Source organism: Brassica rapa, chromosome A10 (genome assembly GCF_000309985.2).
Source record: "Brassica rapa cultivar Chiifu-401-42 chromosome A10, CAAS_Brap_v3.01, whole genome shotgun sequence".
NCBI classification, from domain to species: Eukaryota; Viridiplantae; Streptophyta; class Magnoliopsida; order Brassicales; family Brassicaceae; genus Brassica; species Brassica rapa.
The window spans coordinates 3638419-3659796 of NC_024804.2; the positions used below are offsets into that span (position 1 = coordinate 3638419).

Here is a 21378-nt window from a genome sequence, read left to right on the forward strand (position 1 = left end):
AGTGTCCTCCGCGACCTTCGGATCCCCAGACGACCCCCGGTTTCTCATGCAACCTCCGGAAGATCAATCTCCAGACTCCAATAGTCCATATTGTAGCTCTAAACCTCCTGGTTTATAGCCTATCTCCCTGGATCCCATCATTCAACCTACGAAAAGAGAGGGATCATAGACTACAAAGTCCCACCTCGATCGAGAAACAGGCGGATAGATATCATCTTAAAGAAAAAACATGCAAAGCATGAGCGTGTGAAGCAACAGCAAAGAGTAAATAAAAGGGAAAACTATGAAGCATCATTATTCATAAAATCAAGGGGGGCTGTAAAGAGACTTTATTCAAAAGAAAGCGACAAAAGCCATAGTCTCAAAAGTTAAAGAAGTAAGAATCATTCAGAAAGAAGGCCCCTCCGAGAATCGCATCCCTACAACGGATCTCGGGGTTGCAGCCTGGGAGAAGCTCCCTGATTGATGGTTGAGCCTTCCGAACAAGAACATATGACGCAGATACTCTTCTTCCGGATTCCAATGTTCCACGCGCTTCTTCAGCCATTCCTTCATGAGCTCCCATCTGGCCAAGGTTCTCACTTGCTGAACTAGTAGATCCCGTCGAGCCACCATGTCCTGCATACCTCGCCGATCAATCTCCGGTGAGCATCCACCAAAGGGTCACGGTCAGGCAAGACCTCAACACTTGTTGATGAGGTGGAAGATGGACCATTGGCTGATAGAGCAGCCCTCGCCAGTCTTGGCAGAGGAGTGTAAGAAGGATGCCGCTTCCGCGTTTTAGCCTTCTGATACTCGTCATAAAAAATCGATACCGGGAGCCTCACCACGTTCCCTGAAAACGCTATGTAAGAAACAAGACAATGCCTCATCGAATAGGAAAAAGGGAAGGCTTACCCCAAACACGACTATGACGCAAGGCTTTCCTGCTCACTAGGAAGGTTACCCATCGGAATCGTCGAGGAACTCCAATTATAAGCTTCGCTACTGCTTCTCCAGCAAAGGAAACCGGGCGGGACACATCTGACAAAGCAAAAGCTAAACATCAAATCAGGCTCCCAAAGGAATGATAAAGCTCAAAATTCAAAAGAAGAACTTACCAAAGGTATGCCAAGACGTAGGATAACCAATCGGCTCCTGGATCTTCACGAACACGTACCGGCTGTTCCAATTATCCCCAAAGGGATAGTTACCCCTGACACCCTCGAAGGTTCCTCGATCAGAGGGGTGCTATCACGGGATCGAAGGTGGTAGAACCCTGCTTTGTTCGTCAAAGGAGCAAAGTAGTAAGAGTATAAAATATTATGCACCCCGACAGAAAATCCATGGAATTCTCCGAGTACTTGGATGGCCATTAAAGTCCTCCATGTCAAAGGAGTAAGTTGAGAAGGACATAAACCGAAGAAAGATGATACTTCGCCTATGAGAGAAAGGATAACGCCAAGGAAGCCTGCTTCTAGATATGCCACATAGACAGCTACCTCACCGGCTCCCCCATCCGGAATGCGTTCGAACTCAGTCGGATTCCTCATCCCCACTGAAGGATGAATCACGTACTTCCTCCTCATGTTAGCCTGGTCCCCCTCTCGGATCTCAGAACGGGGACCGTCGTCGAAAAACAAGAACGGAGCCTTCTCAGGGGCGCCATCGGAACCGCTTCACTAACAGCCTCTGGAACGTCTCCCCAAGAAGGAACGGGGAATGAGAAAGGATCGGTAAAAGGACGACGCGGCCTTGGACGACCACCCACAAATGAGGACGGAATCGAGAGCAGCTCGGGATTCATCTTTCTCAACTAGGAATCAGCGCTAGAGTTGGGTTGAGGCCAGATAGGAAATATCGCGAGTCCTTATATACATCCGGATCATTCCTTTTTCGCGGGATTAGAAAAGGAAGTAAGGATGTTTCCAAATATCCTGAAGAAACCCTGACATAAAGGATAAGCGGCGAAAAGGAAACCCGATCCTTGCAGAAAAAAGGACCTGTTCGCATAGCTCTGTTAGAACATTTTAGGCCATGCATTTCTGTCATTGCTTTGGTCCTCTCGTTTACATCTCCAAACCTCACAAAACCAAAACCCTTTGATCTATCAGTATATGCATCTATGACAGCTGTTGCAGCTTTAACCGAAAGATAGATCTCTGAGAAGGTGTTGTAGAATAGAGAATCAAAGGCATCTGCACCAAATTCCCAACAAAAATAGAGAGCTCAAGTTCATTCTCCTCGCCGGTGCTAGAACTGGCCCAATTTAAACGGAAAGGCATATCTGTATTCGGCATATATGTTCCATTAAACTTCTTCAAAACGTTATCAGCCACATCGTGCGAAAGAAACTCCACAAAGCCATAGCCTTCAGATAAACCAGTGTGCTTATTGCGGATTTCCTTGATCGAAACCATCTGAATCAAAACGTGGTTACACATATTTAGAAGTTAGAACCACATTAACAAGAAACATAGATAATATGAAAATATAAAATGTACTTTAAAATCTAAGCTTCTAAGATAGCAATTGATATATTTTAGAGAGAAATAGAGTTTATATTAAAATATACCATTTACTAACGATCTTGTGTTTATAGCCATCAAAAAACCAAAAAAAATCCAATAATTGTGTTAAGAAGGTAAAAGGAGAGAAAACATTTTAAGGTGGTCCAAATATTAAAAGAAACTGAAAACTGAAGCAGTAAATTAACTATGATTACATGTCTAAAATACTAATAATCAAGACATAAACACAAATATACTTATATGGAATCAAATGTAAAGAAGATATACTGATAAATGGGAAAATTTCACAATAAGATTAATTGTACAGCTAAATTCCGATGATAAATTCCTATGTATCTAGTTGGAAAATTCAGTAGGCAAATAAATTACATTAAAAGCTACCATTACTATCGACAACCTCAGAATCCATAACCAGAAATCCCATAACCGAATAAACAAGATTAAAGTAAAATATCTCTTAGGAAGGTTAAAACATTACAAGATATGAAAAACTGAAACAGAAAAATAGTACCCAAGAGATACATATATCACATGAGTCGCACACATTCAGAACCAATGAACAAGAAAGAAAGATGATGTGAGAGTAAAAGTAGATAATTTCAAAAGCTATTTCTAGGAAGAGAGTTGACAAATCGTATGGAAATAAATTACTTAGAAACATAACATTTCTATGAACAAACTCATGCACCACCGCATAAACATACAAAAGAAAACCCTATAAATTTAAAATAGGACAAACGTAAGAAAATATTTGTAAGAAGATTTAAACATTGAACTAGATTTTGACCCGCACTTTCAAAACGCGGATTTATTATTTTATTTTTTCAATTGACAAATATTTAGTAAATGTCATATTTTCATATATTTGTGTTTTATTTTATAAAAGACTTAAACTTTTTATTTTTATTTATCGTATTTCATTTTAAATGACTATTTATGTTTAAAAAATTAAATTTTATTTCTGTAATGAATTAAGTTGGTATAACTCTGATAAATTAATTTTATTATGTGGTTAATATTTTAATAAAAAAATTATATACTTTAATAAAGATTTATACTTTTCAATGAAAAAATAAATTATATTAAGAAAAGAAAAAATAATAATTAAGAATAGTTGAAAAAAAAATTGAACTTGGACTCAATGGCCCAAAGGAAAAAAAATGTGAGAATTGGATCTGATTTCTTAATCGGCCCAAATGGTCCAAGAGAGATCTGATATTGGCTGGATCCGAAAAAATGACCCAATATAGATGTGTTATTAATATTACTTGATTGCCCTTAATGAAACATGCATTGTTAGTAAAGAAAATGGCAGCTAAGGTAAAAAGGACAATAAGATTCTGCTTTAATAGTATAGATGTCATTAAAGGTCAAGCTAGAAAATATTAGTATAGAAATATACATTGCATAAATCATCAGAGTTATGCCACAATTAGATTACTTTAAAAGCTAATTTTCTATGATTGAAGTTGACAATTTAATGACACAATTATATTATTTTTAAATAAAATATTTTTATTAATAACCTCATGTTCCATAAAAATGAATAAAAGAATTTGTGTTATGTTATATAAAAACAAAAACAAATTTTAAAGATCAAATCTATACAGTCAACACTTAACCACGACGACAACACTTATCAAAATTAAATAAAAATTATTATGTTATATAGCGAATACAAATAGGGAGAGAGAGAGAGAGAGCATACCGCTAACGGAAGCAAAAGAACATTTAAGATAATTCTCATCCATCGAATGATGCAAATCACCAATCCAAATGTTTTTTTTTCTCACTGTTAGATGTGTTCTGATATTCGTCACCACAAGATTCATGATTCTGGTTATGACTCAAATATTGATGATTAGGCGAGTAAGGCAGTCACGGTGGCGGTGGCGGTGACGCATACATCATATGATGCGACACTAAAAATGTAGGTGTGTATAGCGTCATCATCCCTTGTGGTTGTTGATGTGGCAGTGGTGATGCAAACGTTTTGCTTTGATTCTCCTCTTCCTCGTAATCAAATAGGCTTATGACTGTGGGGAAAAAGCGTTTTTAATTACTCAAGTAATTTAAATTAGCACTTTTAATACCCAACTACAACTTATGCAGATTTATTCCCAAAGTCATTATTAATATATGCAAAATTATACTTTAATACATCAGACGTTAACTCATCGTTAGAGGTGTTAATTATAATTAAAAAAAAAAAAGAAAAGGAACACGGCTTTTGCTTTCAAAACTCAAGAACCCTAAAATTAATTTTCTCAGAGCAATTTCGAATCAGTATGGTGAAAACGTTCTTCGGAAACCCTAGTGGAAAACGGAATAAACTTCCGGTTCAGAGGGCACCACCTCTTTATGCCGAGCCGACAATTCCTAATTCGACAGAGATTGAAAGGTAACCACTTAATCTCTGTTGTATCATGTCTGAGTTCCGTAAATTTTTCTTTTGGATTTAAGTACGTTAATTTTTGTTATAGGCCTGTTGTTGTTGAAGAAAGAGTAACTAATATTGTTGAAGAAGAAGAAGAGATTCATAACGAAGAGGTGATTGCAGAGTCGGATTCTTCATCTGTTGAGGGAGATGATTGTGAGGTTATAGTTGAAGACAGGACTGGATATAAGGAGAATGAGTTATTCGAAGTAGAGGTTGGAGAGACTGACTTGTCTTCTCACTTTGAAGCTGCTGCACAAGAAGATGGAGATGATTTGTATGATGCTAACGATGACAGTGGCGATGATATTTGGGACGATGATCACATTCCAGATCTTTTATTCAGTGATGATCGTGATGTGGAAGAAGATGGTAGGCAATTCAACTACGGGCCTGATGACATTCTTGCGCTAGGAAAGACTTTTAACACTGCTGAGGAGTTCAAGTATGTTGTTCTCAAGTACTCTTTGAACACACAATATGATATTAAGTTCTACAAGTCTTCATCTGATCGGCTTGGTGCCCACTGTACACAACATGTAGAAGAAAAGTGTCCTTGGAGGGTCTATTGTTCCTTTGAGAGAGGCAGAAACAAGTTAATGGTGAAAGTGTACAATGACAGTCATATTTGTGTCAGATCCGGTTACACAAAGCTTTTGAAGAGTGGAACAATTGGGCAGCTTTTTGAGGAGAGGCTTAGAATTAATCCTAAAATTAAGTCACAGGAGATGGTGGATGAGATAAAGAGGGAGTACAATATGATTGTCTCACCCGAACAATGTCGAAGAGCTAAATCAGTGCTTTCAGCGAGAAGAAAGGCTGGACATGAAGCTCACTTTGCTCGGCTTTGGGATTACCAAGAAGAGGTTCTTAAATCAAATGTGGGATCAACAATGGAGGTTGAGACAATCCCAGGACCAGTGCCAGGAAGCATGCAAAGATTTTACCGTCTTTATGTTTGCTTTGAAGCCTTGAAAACTTCTTGGAGGCAGTCATGTAGGCCGATCATTGGATTAGATGCTGCTTTTATGAAATTGGATTTAAAAGGGCAAATGCTAGCTGCAGTTGGCAGAGATGGGGATAATAGAATATTTCCTATTGCCTGGGCTGTGGTTGAGGTGGAGGACAATCCTAATTGGCTATGGTTTGTGCAACTCTTGAAAAATGATTTGGAGCTTGAAAATGGATCAAACTGTCCAATAATCTCAGACAAACAGAGGGTAAGTCTTGTTATATATATGTGTATATATATATATATATGTATATTTTTTTTTAAATATTGTTGGAATGATTTATACTTATGTATATGTTATTTGCTTGACAGGGTATACTAAATGCGGTTCATGAAGAGCTTCCTACAGCTGAGCATAGGATGTGTGCTCGACACGTTCTTGAGAATTGGAAGAAGGCAAACAAAGACATAGAGCTTGAGCGTCTTTTCTGGAAAATAGCAAGGAGCTACACACCAGCAGCTTTTAGGGATAACTTAGATGCACTGAAGAAGTATAATGTTGGAGCTTATGAGTCTCTGCAAAGTACTGCTCCAACAACATGGTCTCGGGCGTTCTTTAAGCTTGGATCGTTTTGCAGTGACAATCTAAACAACTTGTCTGAGTCCTTCAATAGGAGTGTTAGAGAGTCAAGGAGGAAGCCGCTTCTTGATATGCTGACAGAGGTTAGGAGAAAGAATATGGTCAGGAATGCAAAGCGGACTTTATTAACTAATAGGTGGAATAAGAGGTTCACACCAAGAGCAGACAAGGAGATTGAACTTAATAGGCAGAAAGCTAAGGATTGCATCAGGTATATGACCACAGGACATTCACATGAAATAGAGTATCACAGTGATGCTTACACCGTAAATATGGAGGAGAAAACATGCGGTTGTGGCTATTGGCAGTTGAATGGACTACCTTGTATGCATGCTATGTGTGTCATCACAACAACAAAGCTGAATCTCAATAATTATGTATCAGGTTACTACCTCACCTCTACATGGCGGCAACTATATTCTACTGGTATGAAGCCGGTTCAAGGTATGAAACTGTGGCCACGCTTTGGTCGGTTACCCATGCTACCTCCTCCTTCAAGATTCAATCGAGGAAGGCCTAATACACATGCTAGGAGGAAAGGTCCTCATGAGTCAGCCACTAATCCACATAAGCTTACACGGCATGGTCGTGTGGGAACATGCTCAAACTGTCGCAAAGAAGGTCACAACAAGACTAGGTGTCCTAATCCCACTGCAGCTCCTCCACCTAAGCGTCCAAGAGGTCGTCCAAGGAAAGCACAGGTTGTTTGTCTCGTTTAACTTCTTTTCTTATTGTGTTGTCAATTTTTTGTCGTGTAAAACTTTGATTGTTTGTTGTAGGGAGAGTCTTCGTCATTTGGAGCTTCTCAAACTTCTCAACCTTCTCAAGCATCACAAGGAGGATTTGGCTTCTCTTCCTAGTTTGTGTTCTTCACATTTCACTTGAGATTATTTTGTTAACTCAGTTTTATGAAGAAAACGATTTACTCTGTTTTTAGATTTTTGGTTTACAGTATTTATGTTTGGGTTTGCATTGTTTCTGGTTTCTACATGACTTTCGAAACCACATTATTGTTTCTTTAGTGGATTAATTTTTCTTTGGATAGTTTTCGTTTTGAATTTTTCTTTAACTCAAAAACCAATTAAGTCAATTAACTCTAAATATAATAATTTTAATGGTATTACCTTTACTTCATTCTCCAAATCAGGCGCAACTTGGCTCAAGGTTCTCACAGTTTCCCTCTTCGAGAGATCCAAACACCCTTGTTCTTATTACATTGATGATTATCCTTTGCTATCCAATAATACACATGCTCTAGTATAGCCAAACACCAGACATGAAGAATACCAACTTGTCATCATCACCGAGGAGGATGTTCTCCATTCACATGCTGTTGCTTTTGCTGCAAGAAACAATCAACGACTCCCCTTGCAATATCGTCTATCTGTGTAGAGATGTGAAGGACGCATTAATGTCTCGCTGGTATTTCAGGTGCAGCTATCTGAAAAGAGAAGTGGATAGAAATGAAAGAAGACCCTCATGCTCAGTCAAGAGACTTGGAGAGTTAGCTTTTACGAGAAGGGACCATGATTTGTAGTTTCTTTGATGTCTTGTAATAAAAGTAATCTATGTACTTCAATTTTTATGCTCCTTGGATATTTTTCTTCTCTTCATGTATGATTAATAACAACATTCACTTGCTACTTTCATGTTAAAGTACTGATGATATATGTGTGTCAAATCTCGATTAGATTTTACCAAAACTGAATTTATGTATCCAAAAGACGTCTATAAATAATCAGAGTTAAAATAATACCCAAGAAAAAATAAAGAATTTAAAAGGGAAGAACACATGACAATGAATATGCAGGAGACAATCAACATGAGTTTGAGGAGGAGATAATGTGCTCATGGGTAGATGAGCTTAAATATTTCAATAATCATTATGAACAATTGAACAGTAGATACCATTTTCAAAAGCACAAGGTAAATCAAACAAAAGATGCCTAACTAATATACATATATAATCTGATTCGAAATTTCTCTGAGAAAATCAATTTTAGGGTTCTTGAGTTTTGAAAGCAAAAGTCGTTCCCTTCCTCCTTTTTTTAATTATAATTAACGCCTCTAATGATGAGTTAACGTCTAATGTATTAAAGTTTAATTTTGCATAATTAATAATAACTTTGGGAATAAATCTGCATAAGTTGTAGTTGGGTACTAAAAGTGCTAATTTAAAATACTTTAGGAATTAAAAACCCTTTTTCCCTATGACTGTGATAGATTAGATTAATCTTAGTTCAGACCAAGGTGAAGGAATTTGAAGAGTTGAGAGAGAATTATAGTTCTATTAATTAAAAGCATAGGTTGAAGTATGTGCTAGATGTAATGCATAGTTACCTAGTTTAATTGTTAACCATTGGATAGAGTTCTAGATTATGGAAGTTGTTGGCTTTGTTTGTTTATTGCATTTATGACTGTTTATTAAGCATAATATACTTTCCTTTTAATTTTTTTTCTTTGACTTTTGTAATTCAATATTTTGTTAAGAACTTAAATTTACCGTTCTCTTAATTTGTCAACAAATTTTCTGAATTATATATTATTTTGACCCAAAGGTTAACTTATTTTAGTTATATTTTTTCGTTCTTGATAAGGAAATTTTCTGTAATTAAACGCTAAATTTTAGGTGAATTCTAATAATAATATTTAATCAGTTTTTTTGCAAAACTTCGAAGTTGTATAACAAGTAAAATTGAAATGTGTCTTAGTCGCAATTGCAATCTACTAGTTTCTTTGGAAATATAATATATTTGAATAAGAGTTAGTTAGCTGTATATAAAATTTTGCCAAATAATGAAGATATTAAAGAATAATTGATGTATACTATGAAATATATATATATATATATATATATATATATATATATTGATTTGCTAGTTTGATTATAGCCACATATATCAATATATACATATGTTATATGTTATTTATAAAGATTGAAGTTGTTAGAATATTTTTTGTATTAATTAATATTTACTAAAATGCTATTCACTTTTCTAATGAAGTTTCTTATAATTTATGGATACACGCTAACACTTTTTAAATAGTACCTCTTAATTTGATTAAATAACTAGCATTTTTGCCTGCAAGTACTAGAGGTCTTCCAGATCGAAAAGGAGAGAGGAGTGGACAACTACTTAGGAATTCCGGAACATTTTGGAATAAGAAAAGGAGACCTACTCGCTTCTATGGTGGATCAGATTAAACAAAAAATCCAGTGGCTGGTTAACACGATATCTGTCTCCGACGGGCAATGTAGTCATTCTGAAGAATGTCCTCTCAGCCATCCCGTCTCATGTTATTACATGTTTCAAACTCCCTAAGTCCCTGATTAAGAATATTCAATCAGTGATTACGAGGTTCTGGTGGAACGATCACTCGAAAAAAGGGTTGGATAGCATGGCCTAAGCTAACATAGCCGAAGAGTAAAAGAGGACTTGGATTCCTGTATTTTGAATGCTTTAATGGTACTTTTTAGGTAAGTTAGCATGGCGACTGATTCATAACCTGGAAATTCTGATAGGTCGTATTCTATTTGGTAAGTATAGCCCTGATGGAAACTTTCTCAACTGTCATGATAAGAGCTCGGAATCACATGGATGGAGAGGTATTCTTACCGGGAGATACCTTATAAAAAAGAACTCCGGGTGGCTAATAGTGAATGGTACCAAAGTAGACTTATGGACAGACCCTTGTATAACCATTGGGGACATTGTTGTTTAAGTATGGGGGGAGGTTTACTGATATTGATTTTATTTTGAGTCCTAGAAAAAAGTGTTTTTACTTATGTTTTATTGAGTCGAGAAGGGAATAATGATCTTATTACAATTTAGTTGCTACTCTAACCACTCTCTAGCACCATCTAGATTTATTGACTGCATGATGTATTAGATGGAAACACCACAGTGTATCATGTGTTACTCAAATCCACACTTACTGAGAATGTCTGAAGAAACCAAAGCTGACTTCCAACCTTAATCTACTTTACTTACTTGTTTTGGGGCTTGGTATACATTGGATCGGAGTCCTCCTGGAAGTCTGGAAGGTATTAGACTTAGTGTCCCTGGTTCTCTTTCCACCTCTCTTTGGCATCCATATTTACAAAAGATTGAAATGATTTCTTGCGGTTTAGAAGGGTAGGAATGTTTCCCACGACCCTATTATTCTACTCTAATAGAATGATCACACATTGATTGGAAATGAGGGGTATATACATTATCAATGACCCAACTATTCGCCTACAACTTTTCGCAGTAATACTATATATACTGTCTAATAATAATAAAAAAAAAGTCACATTAAGAGAAGATAGAAGAGAGAGGGAAAACCATAAAGGGTTACGTGTAGGTCCATATACTTGCTTGAGTTGATTCTATTTGTCCCTGATCGATACTCACAAGATGTAGCCTAAACTTTTACTTTATGCAGAAATGAGGTCAGTAGAGGGATATGTGAGACTCTATCAGTGGATTTGTGTGATGTATGGTAATGGTAACTAAGCTAGAGTGTAATACATTGCATCATCCAAGGTTAGTAATGCTTTACATCCACCTATCTTATTTGCAGGAGTGAGAGTAGTGATTTTAAATTATGTGAGTCCGTGCTGTTTTCAAAACCTCTTTCTTTAGGACTACTCTTATTTTCCTTGAGAACAAGCAAAACAGTAAGCCTGGAGGAGTTGATATACCATGGATTTTACCTGTTTTTAGCCATGGTATTGAGTGTTTTAGAATCTATTTATTATGTTTTGGAATCTTTTAAGAGTATTTACAGGTTCAAGAGTGTTTTGGAGATATGTGGTGATTTTGGAGCATTTTGGAAATAAAGCTAGAAGAAACTTGTAGGTGTCCGTCAAACCAGTCCAGAGTTGACATTCAGAGTTAAACATCGATCGGCGAACATCTCTTGTCATCGATCGACAGCGAAGCGCGGAAGACCCAACTTGGTTCCCAGCCAACTTATAGCCCAAGTTCCACATCAATTACAGAAATACCCCTGCCCAACTTTAACCTAATATTTATGCGCTCTGCCATTGTTTTGGGCAACACTACTTTCATATTTTTACAGGAAACATATTTAGGGTTTTAGTAGTTTTGGAGAGAAGATCCAAGACTCCTTGAAAGCTTTTTATTGGAACTACAATTTTTCTACCTTATCTGATTTATGCATTATATTCAGATATTTCCTATGTTCTACTTTGCTATGTCTGTGTAATTTCTATTGTTAGATTTAGGGTCTAAGTAAGGTTATGAGGGATTAGGCCAAAATATTGAACTCCTAAGGTGATAGACATCCTTCAAGGAATTGCTTGTAATGCTTGTCTTATAGAGTAGCTAACTAGTACCCCGAATTTAGGAAAATTAGGCGCACAAGACGGCATGGTCTGTTACCTTAATTAATTTCCTTAAACTAGGATTTCTAGAAACAAGTGACAGCTGATTTATTTCAGACTAGTAAAACTATCGATCAACTCGCTAAAGTTTGCTTAAGGAAACATCGATCGACGCTAGTCTAATAGCATCGATCGACATTTGATATGTATCAACAAGTGACAACTAAGATACTGGACTTAGTTAATAGGATGGATTCGTACGCGGAAGCTGGAATACTTTCTCATTAGAATTCGAGTTCTAGGATTGACAACCTAAGCATCAATATCATTATAATCCTGATTACCTGAAACCCTAGATCTATCTACTTTCTAATAACTGTTTACAACCTCAACCAATCAATAAATCAACTGAACAACTACCTTGTTTACCTCTGCTGTTTATTGATTTACTCTGTTTGCCTAGCTTAATCATAAACTAATTAGGATCTATTGTGTGCCCTAGCTCCTTGTGGATATGATCCATAAGTACTACAACTGAACTTCTTATTTGAGAGAGTAAAAGTCACTCCATGGGGTAATTTGATGATACCAGTGACATAAGTAGCCAAATAAATTATCTTAAGCCTTTCCATATATCACAGTTCAGGATGTTACAATTCATCTGCTCTTAAAGAACACAACGCCCTTGTTGCACCACACGTCAGGTCTCAAGACGCCTCTCGGGTCAGAACCGAGATGGCTAACCAGCTATGATACCACTTATAACGCTCCTACCTCCCACGGCTAATGTGCCACCCATGCCCGCTCTCTTGGCTCGTGGGCCCATCCCCTTTGACGAGCGGTGCGTTAATTTTTCTAAGGCCTGAAAGTCTGGTTTACTAACCCTGCAATCACCACTCAACCTTTCCATGTGCTTTGGCCTCACTCGCACGGTATCGCAAATCACTTCCCGATAGGTTACCCATCCTTTCACTACTCCAGCCCAAACACACTTAACTCTGGAGGTCTAAACAGATGTGTGATGAAAAATGTAAGTCAACTTTGGTGATATAGGTAGCCAAATCAACTATGTTAAGCCTTTCCATATATCACAACTCGGGATGTTACTTATATTTAAAAAGAAACTGAAACTAAGTGTTAGTAAAGAAGCTTCGACTTGAACGCCACATTTTAAACCCATTCTCTGGTTCCTCAAGAGATGCACAAGCGTCAAACCGTTCTTAAAACCATCCTCCATCTACCGGGCTATCAGCGCAGTTGTAACACACCTAGAGAGAAATAAAAGAAAACATATAACATTTTCTGCAAATTAGAACAAGAGAAACATAATGTTGCACCTTTCAGTTGGGTCCAATGTGACATTTTGGGCCTTCAAAAGTACAAATGTCTCTGAAGTCTTGAGTCTATACCCACATTGAAAAACTCAACCTTGCCATTGAAACCATTTAGTCTAGAGAGAACTAAGTACTTGCCTCTAGGCAAACCTGTGATCATTGAGCTCCCAGGTGGAAGGAAGGGTCTTCTTGTCAACCTCAAGAACCTCATTGGGAAGACTTAACTCCCTGCTATGACCTTGGATGGTGTTCATTGGATCACTTGAAGAAGATGGATGATGTGTTGAACTGAGGCTACCAGCACTGTTTCTGGTCGATAATATTTACCGTTGCATATAGAGTCCCCAGCAGGACACATCATCATTTGTCATGTATAATCCTGCCATATCCGACATATAGTTTGAGTTAACTTTGACATGATAGATCCTATTGTCTTCCAAGGAATAAACTGAAAACAAAACTACAACTAAATATAAATAAATGGATTGATACCCTAAAAGATACCAAGCTCGTATTACTATAATTAGAAGATATGATGTTGATTGTTTTTTTTGAAGGAATGTAAAGTTTATTTCAGTCAAAAAACATTGTTACTATAAATGTGACCTTGTTATTAAAATCTAATAGAAATCAGCAGTGTTTCTATCCTAAGCCCCTTCCACAAACAAGGTCGCCATGTATCCTTGTTCTTTACATTCTTGTCAATGTACTGTACCATTTGTGAGGCAGTATTTTGTGTCTCCCCATACTTTCTACCATTTCTTTCGGTCCATATCGAGTGTAGATAGTTGGAAAGTATAGTGAATAAGTAACAGAGTGGATATCCAACATAGATTTCCATGAAGCGTGTACTCTGATCCCAACAGTTTAAATGCAAGAGCCCTCCATACTTCTTCAGCATACTTGCCTTAAAAAAAAGATGGTTCTGTGTTTCCCTTGGATCTTTGATGTTGATTATTTCCTCCATAAGCAACAATAAGTTTTACCTGATTGTTCAAATTCAATCCATGACATTAACTAAATGAAATAGTTTTTCAATAAAAGAAACTAAAAAAGGAAAAATAATCAAATAGTGCAACCCACTTCATCCTTATGTTTAACAAGTTCCATAGTAAAAAGAGCATCAAGAAAACACCAAATCAACAAACCAAATCCATGTCTCTCTTAAATTATTGTTACAGTTTTCCCAAAACTCATTTTCCCACTACAAGATAAACCATAAATTCTAAGGATAGACAAAATGTCAGACACTTTTTTATTTCTTTCCCTTCTGGTCATCACCTATAGTTGAGTGAGTTTTGTCTGTCTGCATGTACTCAGGTCAATTTCCTCGGCTAACTTGTTGCTGGGGATCACTATACACTGGATACCCTCCATAAGGTGCAACTGCATACATTCTCGGGTCATGAGGTTGTGGTACCATGTATCCATACCCATTGTAATGCTGTCCTCCAAAGTATGCCCCAAACCATTGGTTTCCATAGTTATATCTAGGCTGAAACACAATATAAAACCATTAAAATCAAAGAGGATTTATAGCTTTATTGAAACCTTACTGCCAGAAAAACACTTTTAGTTATATTAAAAAGTAAGTTTTATTTCATTTTTAGTTAATACATAAAGAGTCCGAGCTTTCAAAACAAAACAAAAAAACAAATACACAACCTATAATGTATTATCAGTGTCACATGGATGATTTAAACTGGAAAACAAAGTTCATCTCATATTGGGATCACATAAGTGTACTAACATAAGTAAACTCTTTATAATAGAAAAGAGAACATTTTGTATTTACCAGCTTATTTTGTCCCCAAGCAAGCCGAACTCTACGGTTTCGAATTACAGTCCCATTTAGTTTCTTCAAAGCCTCCTCTGCATTTTGTCTGCAAGCAAATGATCAAATATAACAACAGCGAGATGGTGACAAAGAAACATCTATATAATTACTTAAATCATGGTTTACTATCTTAGTTAAGGTATAATATTTTACCTATTAACAAATTGAACAAATCCACATTCTTTGCCAAGAGGAATATTGACAGAGACTATTTCCCCATATGCAGAGAAAGGTTGCTTTAGATCTTCGCTAGTGACACTAGAGTCAAGTCCTCCGACAAATATCTATATTATATATTAATGGGAAAAAAACAAACAAAAAAATTAAACTTATCTATAATATTCATATGAGAGGGAGAAAAAACACAAAAGAAAATAATAAATTACTGTTGCATCCCTAGCAGGATAACTTATTGCATCATTTTTCATGTACATTCCTGCCATATCCAACATATTAGTTTCAGTTAATTTTAATATGATATATCCAGTTGCCTTCCTAGGAATAAACTGAACACAGAACTACAACTATATATAAATAAAAAGACTGAAAAGTCGGAAAAAAAAAACCTTGTTGTCGAAAACTTCTTGTCTCCGTAGGTGTTGCAGGACCAATTAGCATAGCTCTATTAGAACATTTTACGCCATGCATTTCCGTCACTGCTTTGATCCTCTCGTTTACATCTCCAAACCTCACAAAACCGAAACCCTTTGATATACCAGTATATGCATCTATGACAACTGTTGCAGCTTTAACCGAAGGATAGATCTCTGAGAAGGTGTTGTACAATAGAGAATCAGAGACATCTGGCGCCAAACCCCCCACAAAAATAGAGAGCTCGTGATCATTCTCCTCGCCGGTGGCCCAATTTAAACGGAAAGGCATATCTGTATTCGGCATATATGTTCCATTAAACTTCTTCAAAACTTTATCAGCCATATCGTGCGAAAGAAACTCCACAAAGCCATAGCCTTCAGATAAACCAGTATGCTTATTGCGAATAACCTTGATCGAAACCATCTGAATCAAAACGTGTTTACTCATATTTAGAAGTTAGAACCACATTAACAAGAAACATAGATAATATGAAAATAAAAATGTACTTTAAAATTTAAGTTTCTAAGATAGAAATTGATATATTTTATAGGAAAATAGATATTATATTAAAAGATTGCATTAACTAACGACCTTCTGTTTATAGCCGTCAAGAAACATAAACAAATCCAATAATTGTGTTAAGAAGGTAAAAGGAGAGAAAACATTTTAAGGTGGTCCAAATATTAAAAGAAAATGAAAACTAAAGCAGTAAATTAACTATGATTACATGTCTAAAATATTAACAATCAAGACATAAACACAAATATACTTATTTGGAACCAAATGTAAAGATACACTAGTAAATGGGAAAATTTCACAATAAGATTACTTGTACAGTTAAATTCCGATGAAAAACTGAAACAGAAAAATACTACCCAAGTATATTATTTTAAAATAAAATATTTTTATTAACAACCTCATGTTCCATAACAATGAATCAGAGAATGTGTGTTATGTTATATAAAAAACGAAAACAAAATTTAAAGGTCAAATCTATACATTCAACACTTAACCACGACGACAACACTTAGCAAACAAAAATTATCATGTTAGATAGCAAATATAAATAGAGAGAGAGAGAGCATACCGCACCAACGGAAGCAAAAGAACATTTAAGATAATTCTCATCCATCCAATTATGCAAATCACCAATCCAAATGGTTTTTTTCTCACTGTTAGATGTGTTTTGATATTCGTCACCAGGAGATTCATGATTCTGGTTATGACTCAAATATTGATCATTAGGAGAGTAAGGCAGTGGCGGTGGCGGTGATGCATACATCATATGATGCGACACTAAAAATGTAGGTGTGTATAGCGTCATCATCCCTTGTGGTTGTTGATGCAGCAGTGGCGATGCAAACGTTTTGCTTTGATTCTCCTCTTCCTCGTAATCAAATAGGCTTATGACTGTGATAGATTAGATTAATCTTAACTCAGATCAAGGTGAAGGAATTTTAAGAATTGAGAGAGAATTATAGTTCTATTAATGAAAAGCATAGGTTGAAGCATGTGCTAGATACAACGCATAGTTACCTAGTTTAATTGTTAACCAGTGGATAGAGTTCTAGATTATGGAAATTTTTGGCTTTGTTTGTTTATTGCATTTATGACTATTTATTAAGCATAATATACTTCCTTTTTAATTTTTTTTCTTTGACTTTTGTAATTCAATATTTTGTTAAGAACTTAAATTTACCATTCACTTAATTTTTCAACAAATTTTCTGAATTATATAATATTTTGACCCAAAGTTTAACTTATTTTAGTTATATTTTTTTCGTTCTCGATCAGGAAATTTTCTGTAATTAAACGCTAAATTTTAGGTGAATTCTAATAAAAATATTTAATCAGTTTTTTTTTGCAAAACTTTGAAGTTGTATAACAAGTAAAATTGAAATGGGTCTTAGTCGCAATTGCAATCTACTAGTTTTTTGGAAATTTAATATATTTGAATAAGAGTTAGTTAGCTGTATATAAAATTTTGCCAAATAATAAAGATATTAAAGAATAATTGATGTATACTATGAAAAATATATTGATTTGCTATTTTGACTAAAGTCACATTTATTAATATAAACATATATGTTATTTATAAAGATTGAAGGTGGTAGAATGTTTTTTTTTGTATTAATTAATATTTACTAAAATTCTATTCACTTTTTTAATGAAGTTTCTTATTATTCATGGATACACGCTAGCACATTTTAAATTGTACCTCTAAATTTGATTAAATAACTAGTGTTTTTGCCGGCAAGTACTAGAACTCCTTCAGATCGAAAAGGAGAGAGGAGTGGACAAGTACTTAGGAATTTTGGAACATTTCAAAACAAGAAAAGGAGACTTATTCGCTTCTATCGTGGATAGGATTAAACAAAAATATAGTGGCTGGTTAACACGATATCTGTTTCCGACGGGCAAGGTCGTCACGCTGAAGAGTGTTCTCTCAGCCATCCCGTCTCATGTTATGACATGTTTCAAACTCCCTAAGTCCCTGATTAAGAAGATTCAATCAGTTATTACGAGGTTCTGGTGGGACAATCACTCGAAAAAAGGGTTGGATAGCTTGGCCTATGCTAACATAGCCGAAGAGTAAAAGAGGAGTTGGATTCCTGAATTTTGAATGCTTTAATGATGCTTTTAAGCTAAATTAGCATGGAAACTGATTCATAACCCGTAAATGCTGGTAGGTCGTATTCTATTTGGTAAGTCTTGGCCTGATGAAAACCTTCTCAACTGTCATGACAAGAGCTCGGAATCGCATGGATGGAGAGGTATTCTTACTTGGAGAGACCTTATAAAAAGGAAGTCCGGCTGGCTAATAGGTAATGGTAACAAAGTGGACTTATGGACAGACCCCTGTATAACAACTAGGGACAATGTTGTTTAAGTCTTGGGGGAGGTTTACTTATATTGAGGTTTACTACTCTAACCACTCTCTAGCACCATCTAGATTTATTGACTGCATTATGTATTAGATTGAAACACCATAGTGTATCATGTGTTACTCACATCCACAATTACTGAGAATGTCTGGAGAAACCAAAGCTAACTTTCAACCTTAATCTACTCTACTTGCTTGTTTTGCGACTTGTTATACATTGGATCGGAGTCCACTTGCAAGTCTGGAAAGTATTAGACTTAGTGTCCCTGGTTCTCCTTCCACCACTCTTTCGCATCCATATTTGCAAAATATTGAAATTATTTCTTGCGGTTTAGAGGGGTAGGAATGTTTCCCACGACCCTATTATTCGACTCTAATAGAATGATCACACATTGATTGGAAGCGAGGAGTAGATAAATTATCAATGACCCAACTATTCGCCTACAACTTTGCCCAGTAATACTATATATACTGTCTAATAATAAAAAAGAAAAAGAAAAAAATTAGACTCAGAGGAGATAGAAGAGAGAGGGAAAACCAGAAAGGGTTACGTGTAGGTCCAGATACCTGCTTGAGTTGATTCCATGTGTCCCTTGATCGAGACTCCCAAGATGTAGTCTACACATTTACTTTATGCAGAAATGAGTTCAGTAGAGGGGTATGTCAGACGCTATCACTGGATTTGTGTGATGTATGGTAATGGTGACTAAGCTAGAGTGTAGTACATTGAATCATCCAAGGTTAGTAATCATTCACTTCCACCTATCATATTTGCAGGAGTGAGAATAGTGATTTTAAATTATGTGAGTCCATGTTGTTTTCAAAAACCTCTTTCATTAGGACTATTCTTATTTTTCTTGAGGACAAGCAAAATAGTAAGTCCGGAAAAGTTGATATACCATGGATTTTTTACAGTTTTTAGCCATTGTATATAACTGTTTTAGAATATATTTATTATGTTTTGGAATCTTTTTAGAATATTTACATGTTCATGAATGATTTGGAGATATGTGGTGATTTTGGAGCATTTTGGAGATAAAGCCAGAAGAAACTCGTAGGTGTCCGTCGAACCGGTCCAAAGTCAATATTCAGCGTTAATCGTCGATTGAAGAACATCTCTTGTCATCGATCGAAAGCAAAGCAAGCAAGGTCCGATTTGGTTCTCCATCCTTGTGTAGTTCTGTGCTCGCTTGGCACCAACGACATGAGTTTTTTTGTTTCTTGTTTGCAGGTAACGCTTAGGTTTGGTTTGGTTGCTGTCGTCTTAACCCGATTTTTCTGCTGCGGGCAGTGAAGACATAAGCTTCTCCGTCTCCGGTGTTGTGGAACCATCCTGAGAACGAATCTCCGCTTCACATTTGGGGTCTGCCTATTGTGGGGTATTGAGTACAAAGAGTTGGAGTTTGGCAAAGCTAACTGTCACTTCAAATGCTTTAAAGGCTTTGGTTTTGGTATGTGCTCTTCCCTCACCGGCAATTCAGTCTTAGCTCTTCCCTTGCTGCTGCGACAAAATACACTAAAGTATTTGTTGCGGCGGTGGTTGACTTCTCTGCCGGCTCACCTCATCATTGTTGGTATTCAGTTTACTTGTGGTTGTTTCCTTGTACTTTACTGATATTAGTGGTGAAGAACTCTTACGCTTTGGATTAGTACTTATTGGGCTGAGATTGTTTTCCAGTTTAGCTTATGTTCTTCACTTCTTTGTTTTTAATTCCTTTGTATAATTTAGTTTTTTGTCAGTAATGAAAATTTTTTCTTCAAAAAAAAAAAAAAACCTAAGACTAAAACAAGTTTGAACATGATGTCATTTTAAGAATTTTTTGCATCAAGATGCACTTTATCACTTTTCAATTACATCTAAGGCCACAATGTACTTGCAACACACTTTTTCATGGGACCTACAGAGAGAATATACATATTTGCCCTTAATGAGAAGAAAATGAAATTTTATTACACAAGAGGAAAGAAAAAGTGTGTTTCTTTATTATTGTTTACTCTACTTTAATATTTTGTTTTTGTTTATTTTTAAATTAGAAATACATATAGAAAATTTTGTTGATATAAATTATATTTTTTTTATTCTCTATAATTTGATATCCACTTTGATATTTTTTTGTTATATTTTAAAATTTGTACTTGTACATGTATTCAATGATTGTATTTGGATGAGTGATATGTGGATGTTTGAAAACCATTGATAACTACATAAAGAAGATAAGCATGGAACGACACATGTGGATGAGTGTGGGAAGATAAGCGTGGACGGGTAAACATGGACGGGTAAACATGGATGACTATTTGTGGACGAGTAAAATTAGGAGTAAAATTCAAAATTCAGCATACTACATATCTCATGGTGGAGGACTGTGACGAGCTCGAACCACCGCAGCTTGACCAAGCTCATCCACGACGATGTTGAGCTCGGAATCCATGGTGTGGCTCACCGAGAAGAGGAGCTGACTCGTTTTGGCCGGGGTTTTGGAGGAGGAGATTACCCGTTTTAAATTTTTGGTTTGTTTAGCTTTGTTTTCATTCAAGCTTTTTTCGGCATGTAAGTTGTAGTTATTAGTTTGAAGTTATTAATTTGTTCATCCTTGAAATTGTGGATACATTGGCATCCATATCACAGTCTTTCAATATGTTACATTTTTAATATCTATGTTTAGTGTTTGAGTTACTACTCTATCCACCACATCAAGCTTCAATTTCTTATCCACAAATTTAAGAGATCTCTCTTGTTCTTTATTCATGGTTATGTTAGCGTTTATATGCACAACATAATCAAAATCTTCTCATCCTCGTCCACAGACAAACATTGTTGTTGGAGTTGTAACTTTAAGTTCAACTATTGTGGAGTT

General features: G+C 35.9%; 3 protein-coding genes across 3 annotated transcripts; 1 reads left to right on the top strand and 2 right to left on the bottom strand.

Moving 5' to 3' along the window:
- Positions 1–1564: 1564 nt before the first annotated feature.
- Positions 1565–2423, bottom strand: LOC117129019 (polyadenylate-binding protein RBP47C-like). The gene is made up of 3 exons (XM_033282334.1): positions 2240–2423; positions 2053–2177; positions 1565–1795 (listed from the first exon to the last, which is right to left on the bottom strand). The coding sequence occupies exons 1-3, from the start codon at positions 2421–2423 to the stop codon at positions 1565–1567; spliced, it is 540 nt and encodes a 179-aa protein (XP_033138225.1).
- Positions 2424–4798: 2375 nt separating this feature from the next.
- Positions 4799–7399, top strand: LOC103844400. The gene is made up of 4 exons (XM_033282335.1): positions 4799–4911; positions 4994–6167; positions 6272–7240; positions 7319–7399. The coding sequence occupies exons 1-4, from the start codon at positions 4799–4801 to the stop codon at positions 7397–7399; spliced, it is 2337 nt and encodes a 778-aa protein (XP_033138226.1).
- A 7127-nt stretch (positions 7400–14526) lies between these two features.
- LOC117129020 (polyadenylate-binding protein RBP47C-like) lies at positions 14527–16083 on the bottom strand. The gene is made up of 5 exons (XM_033282336.1): positions 15609–16083; positions 15429–15478; positions 15196–15326; positions 15001–15088; positions 14527–14700 (listed from the first exon to the last, which is right to left on the bottom strand). The coding sequence occupies exons 1-5, from the start codon at positions 16081–16083 to the stop codon at positions 14527–14529; spliced, it is 918 nt and encodes a 305-aa protein (XP_033138227.1).
- Positions 16084–21378: the final 5295 nt, after the last annotated feature.

Coding starts and splice junctions, on each gene's coding strand:
- LOC117129019 (XM_033282334.1), bottom strand. CDS start 2,423: ATGTGTAACCACGTTTTGATTCAGATGGTTTCGATCAAGGAAATCCGC. Junction 2,178..2,239: donor TTTCCGTTTAAATTGGGCCA/GTTCTAGCACCG, acceptor AATTTGGTGCAG/ATGCCTTTGATTCTCTATTC. Junction 1,796..2,052: donor GTTTTGTGAGGTTTGGAGAT/GTAAACGAGAGG, acceptor GCTGATTCCTAG/TTGAGAAAGATGAATCCCGA.
- LOC103844400 (XM_033282335.1), top strand. CDS start 4,799: ATGGTGAAAACGTTCTTCGGAAACCCTAGTGGAAAACGGAATAAACTT. Junction 4,912..4,993: donor AATTCGACAGAGATTGAAAG/GTAACCACTTAA, acceptor TTTTTGTTATAG/GCCTGTTGTTGTTGAAGAAA. Junction 7,241..7,318: donor GTCGTCCAAGGAAAGCACAG/GTTGTTTGTCTC, acceptor TGTTTGTTGTAG/GGAGAGTCTTCGTCATTTGG.
- LOC117129020 (XM_033282336.1), bottom strand. CDS start 16,083: ATGAGTAAACACGTTTTGATTCAGATGGTTTCGATCAAGGTTATTCGC. Junction 15,327..15,428: donor ATCCTGCTAGGGATGCAACA/GTAATTTATTAT, acceptor TATATAATATAG/ATATTTGTCGGAGGACTTGA. Junction 14,701..15,000: donor CTTGGGGACAAAATAAGCTG/GTAAATACAAAA, acceptor ATTGTGTTTCAG/CCTAGATATAACTATGGAAA.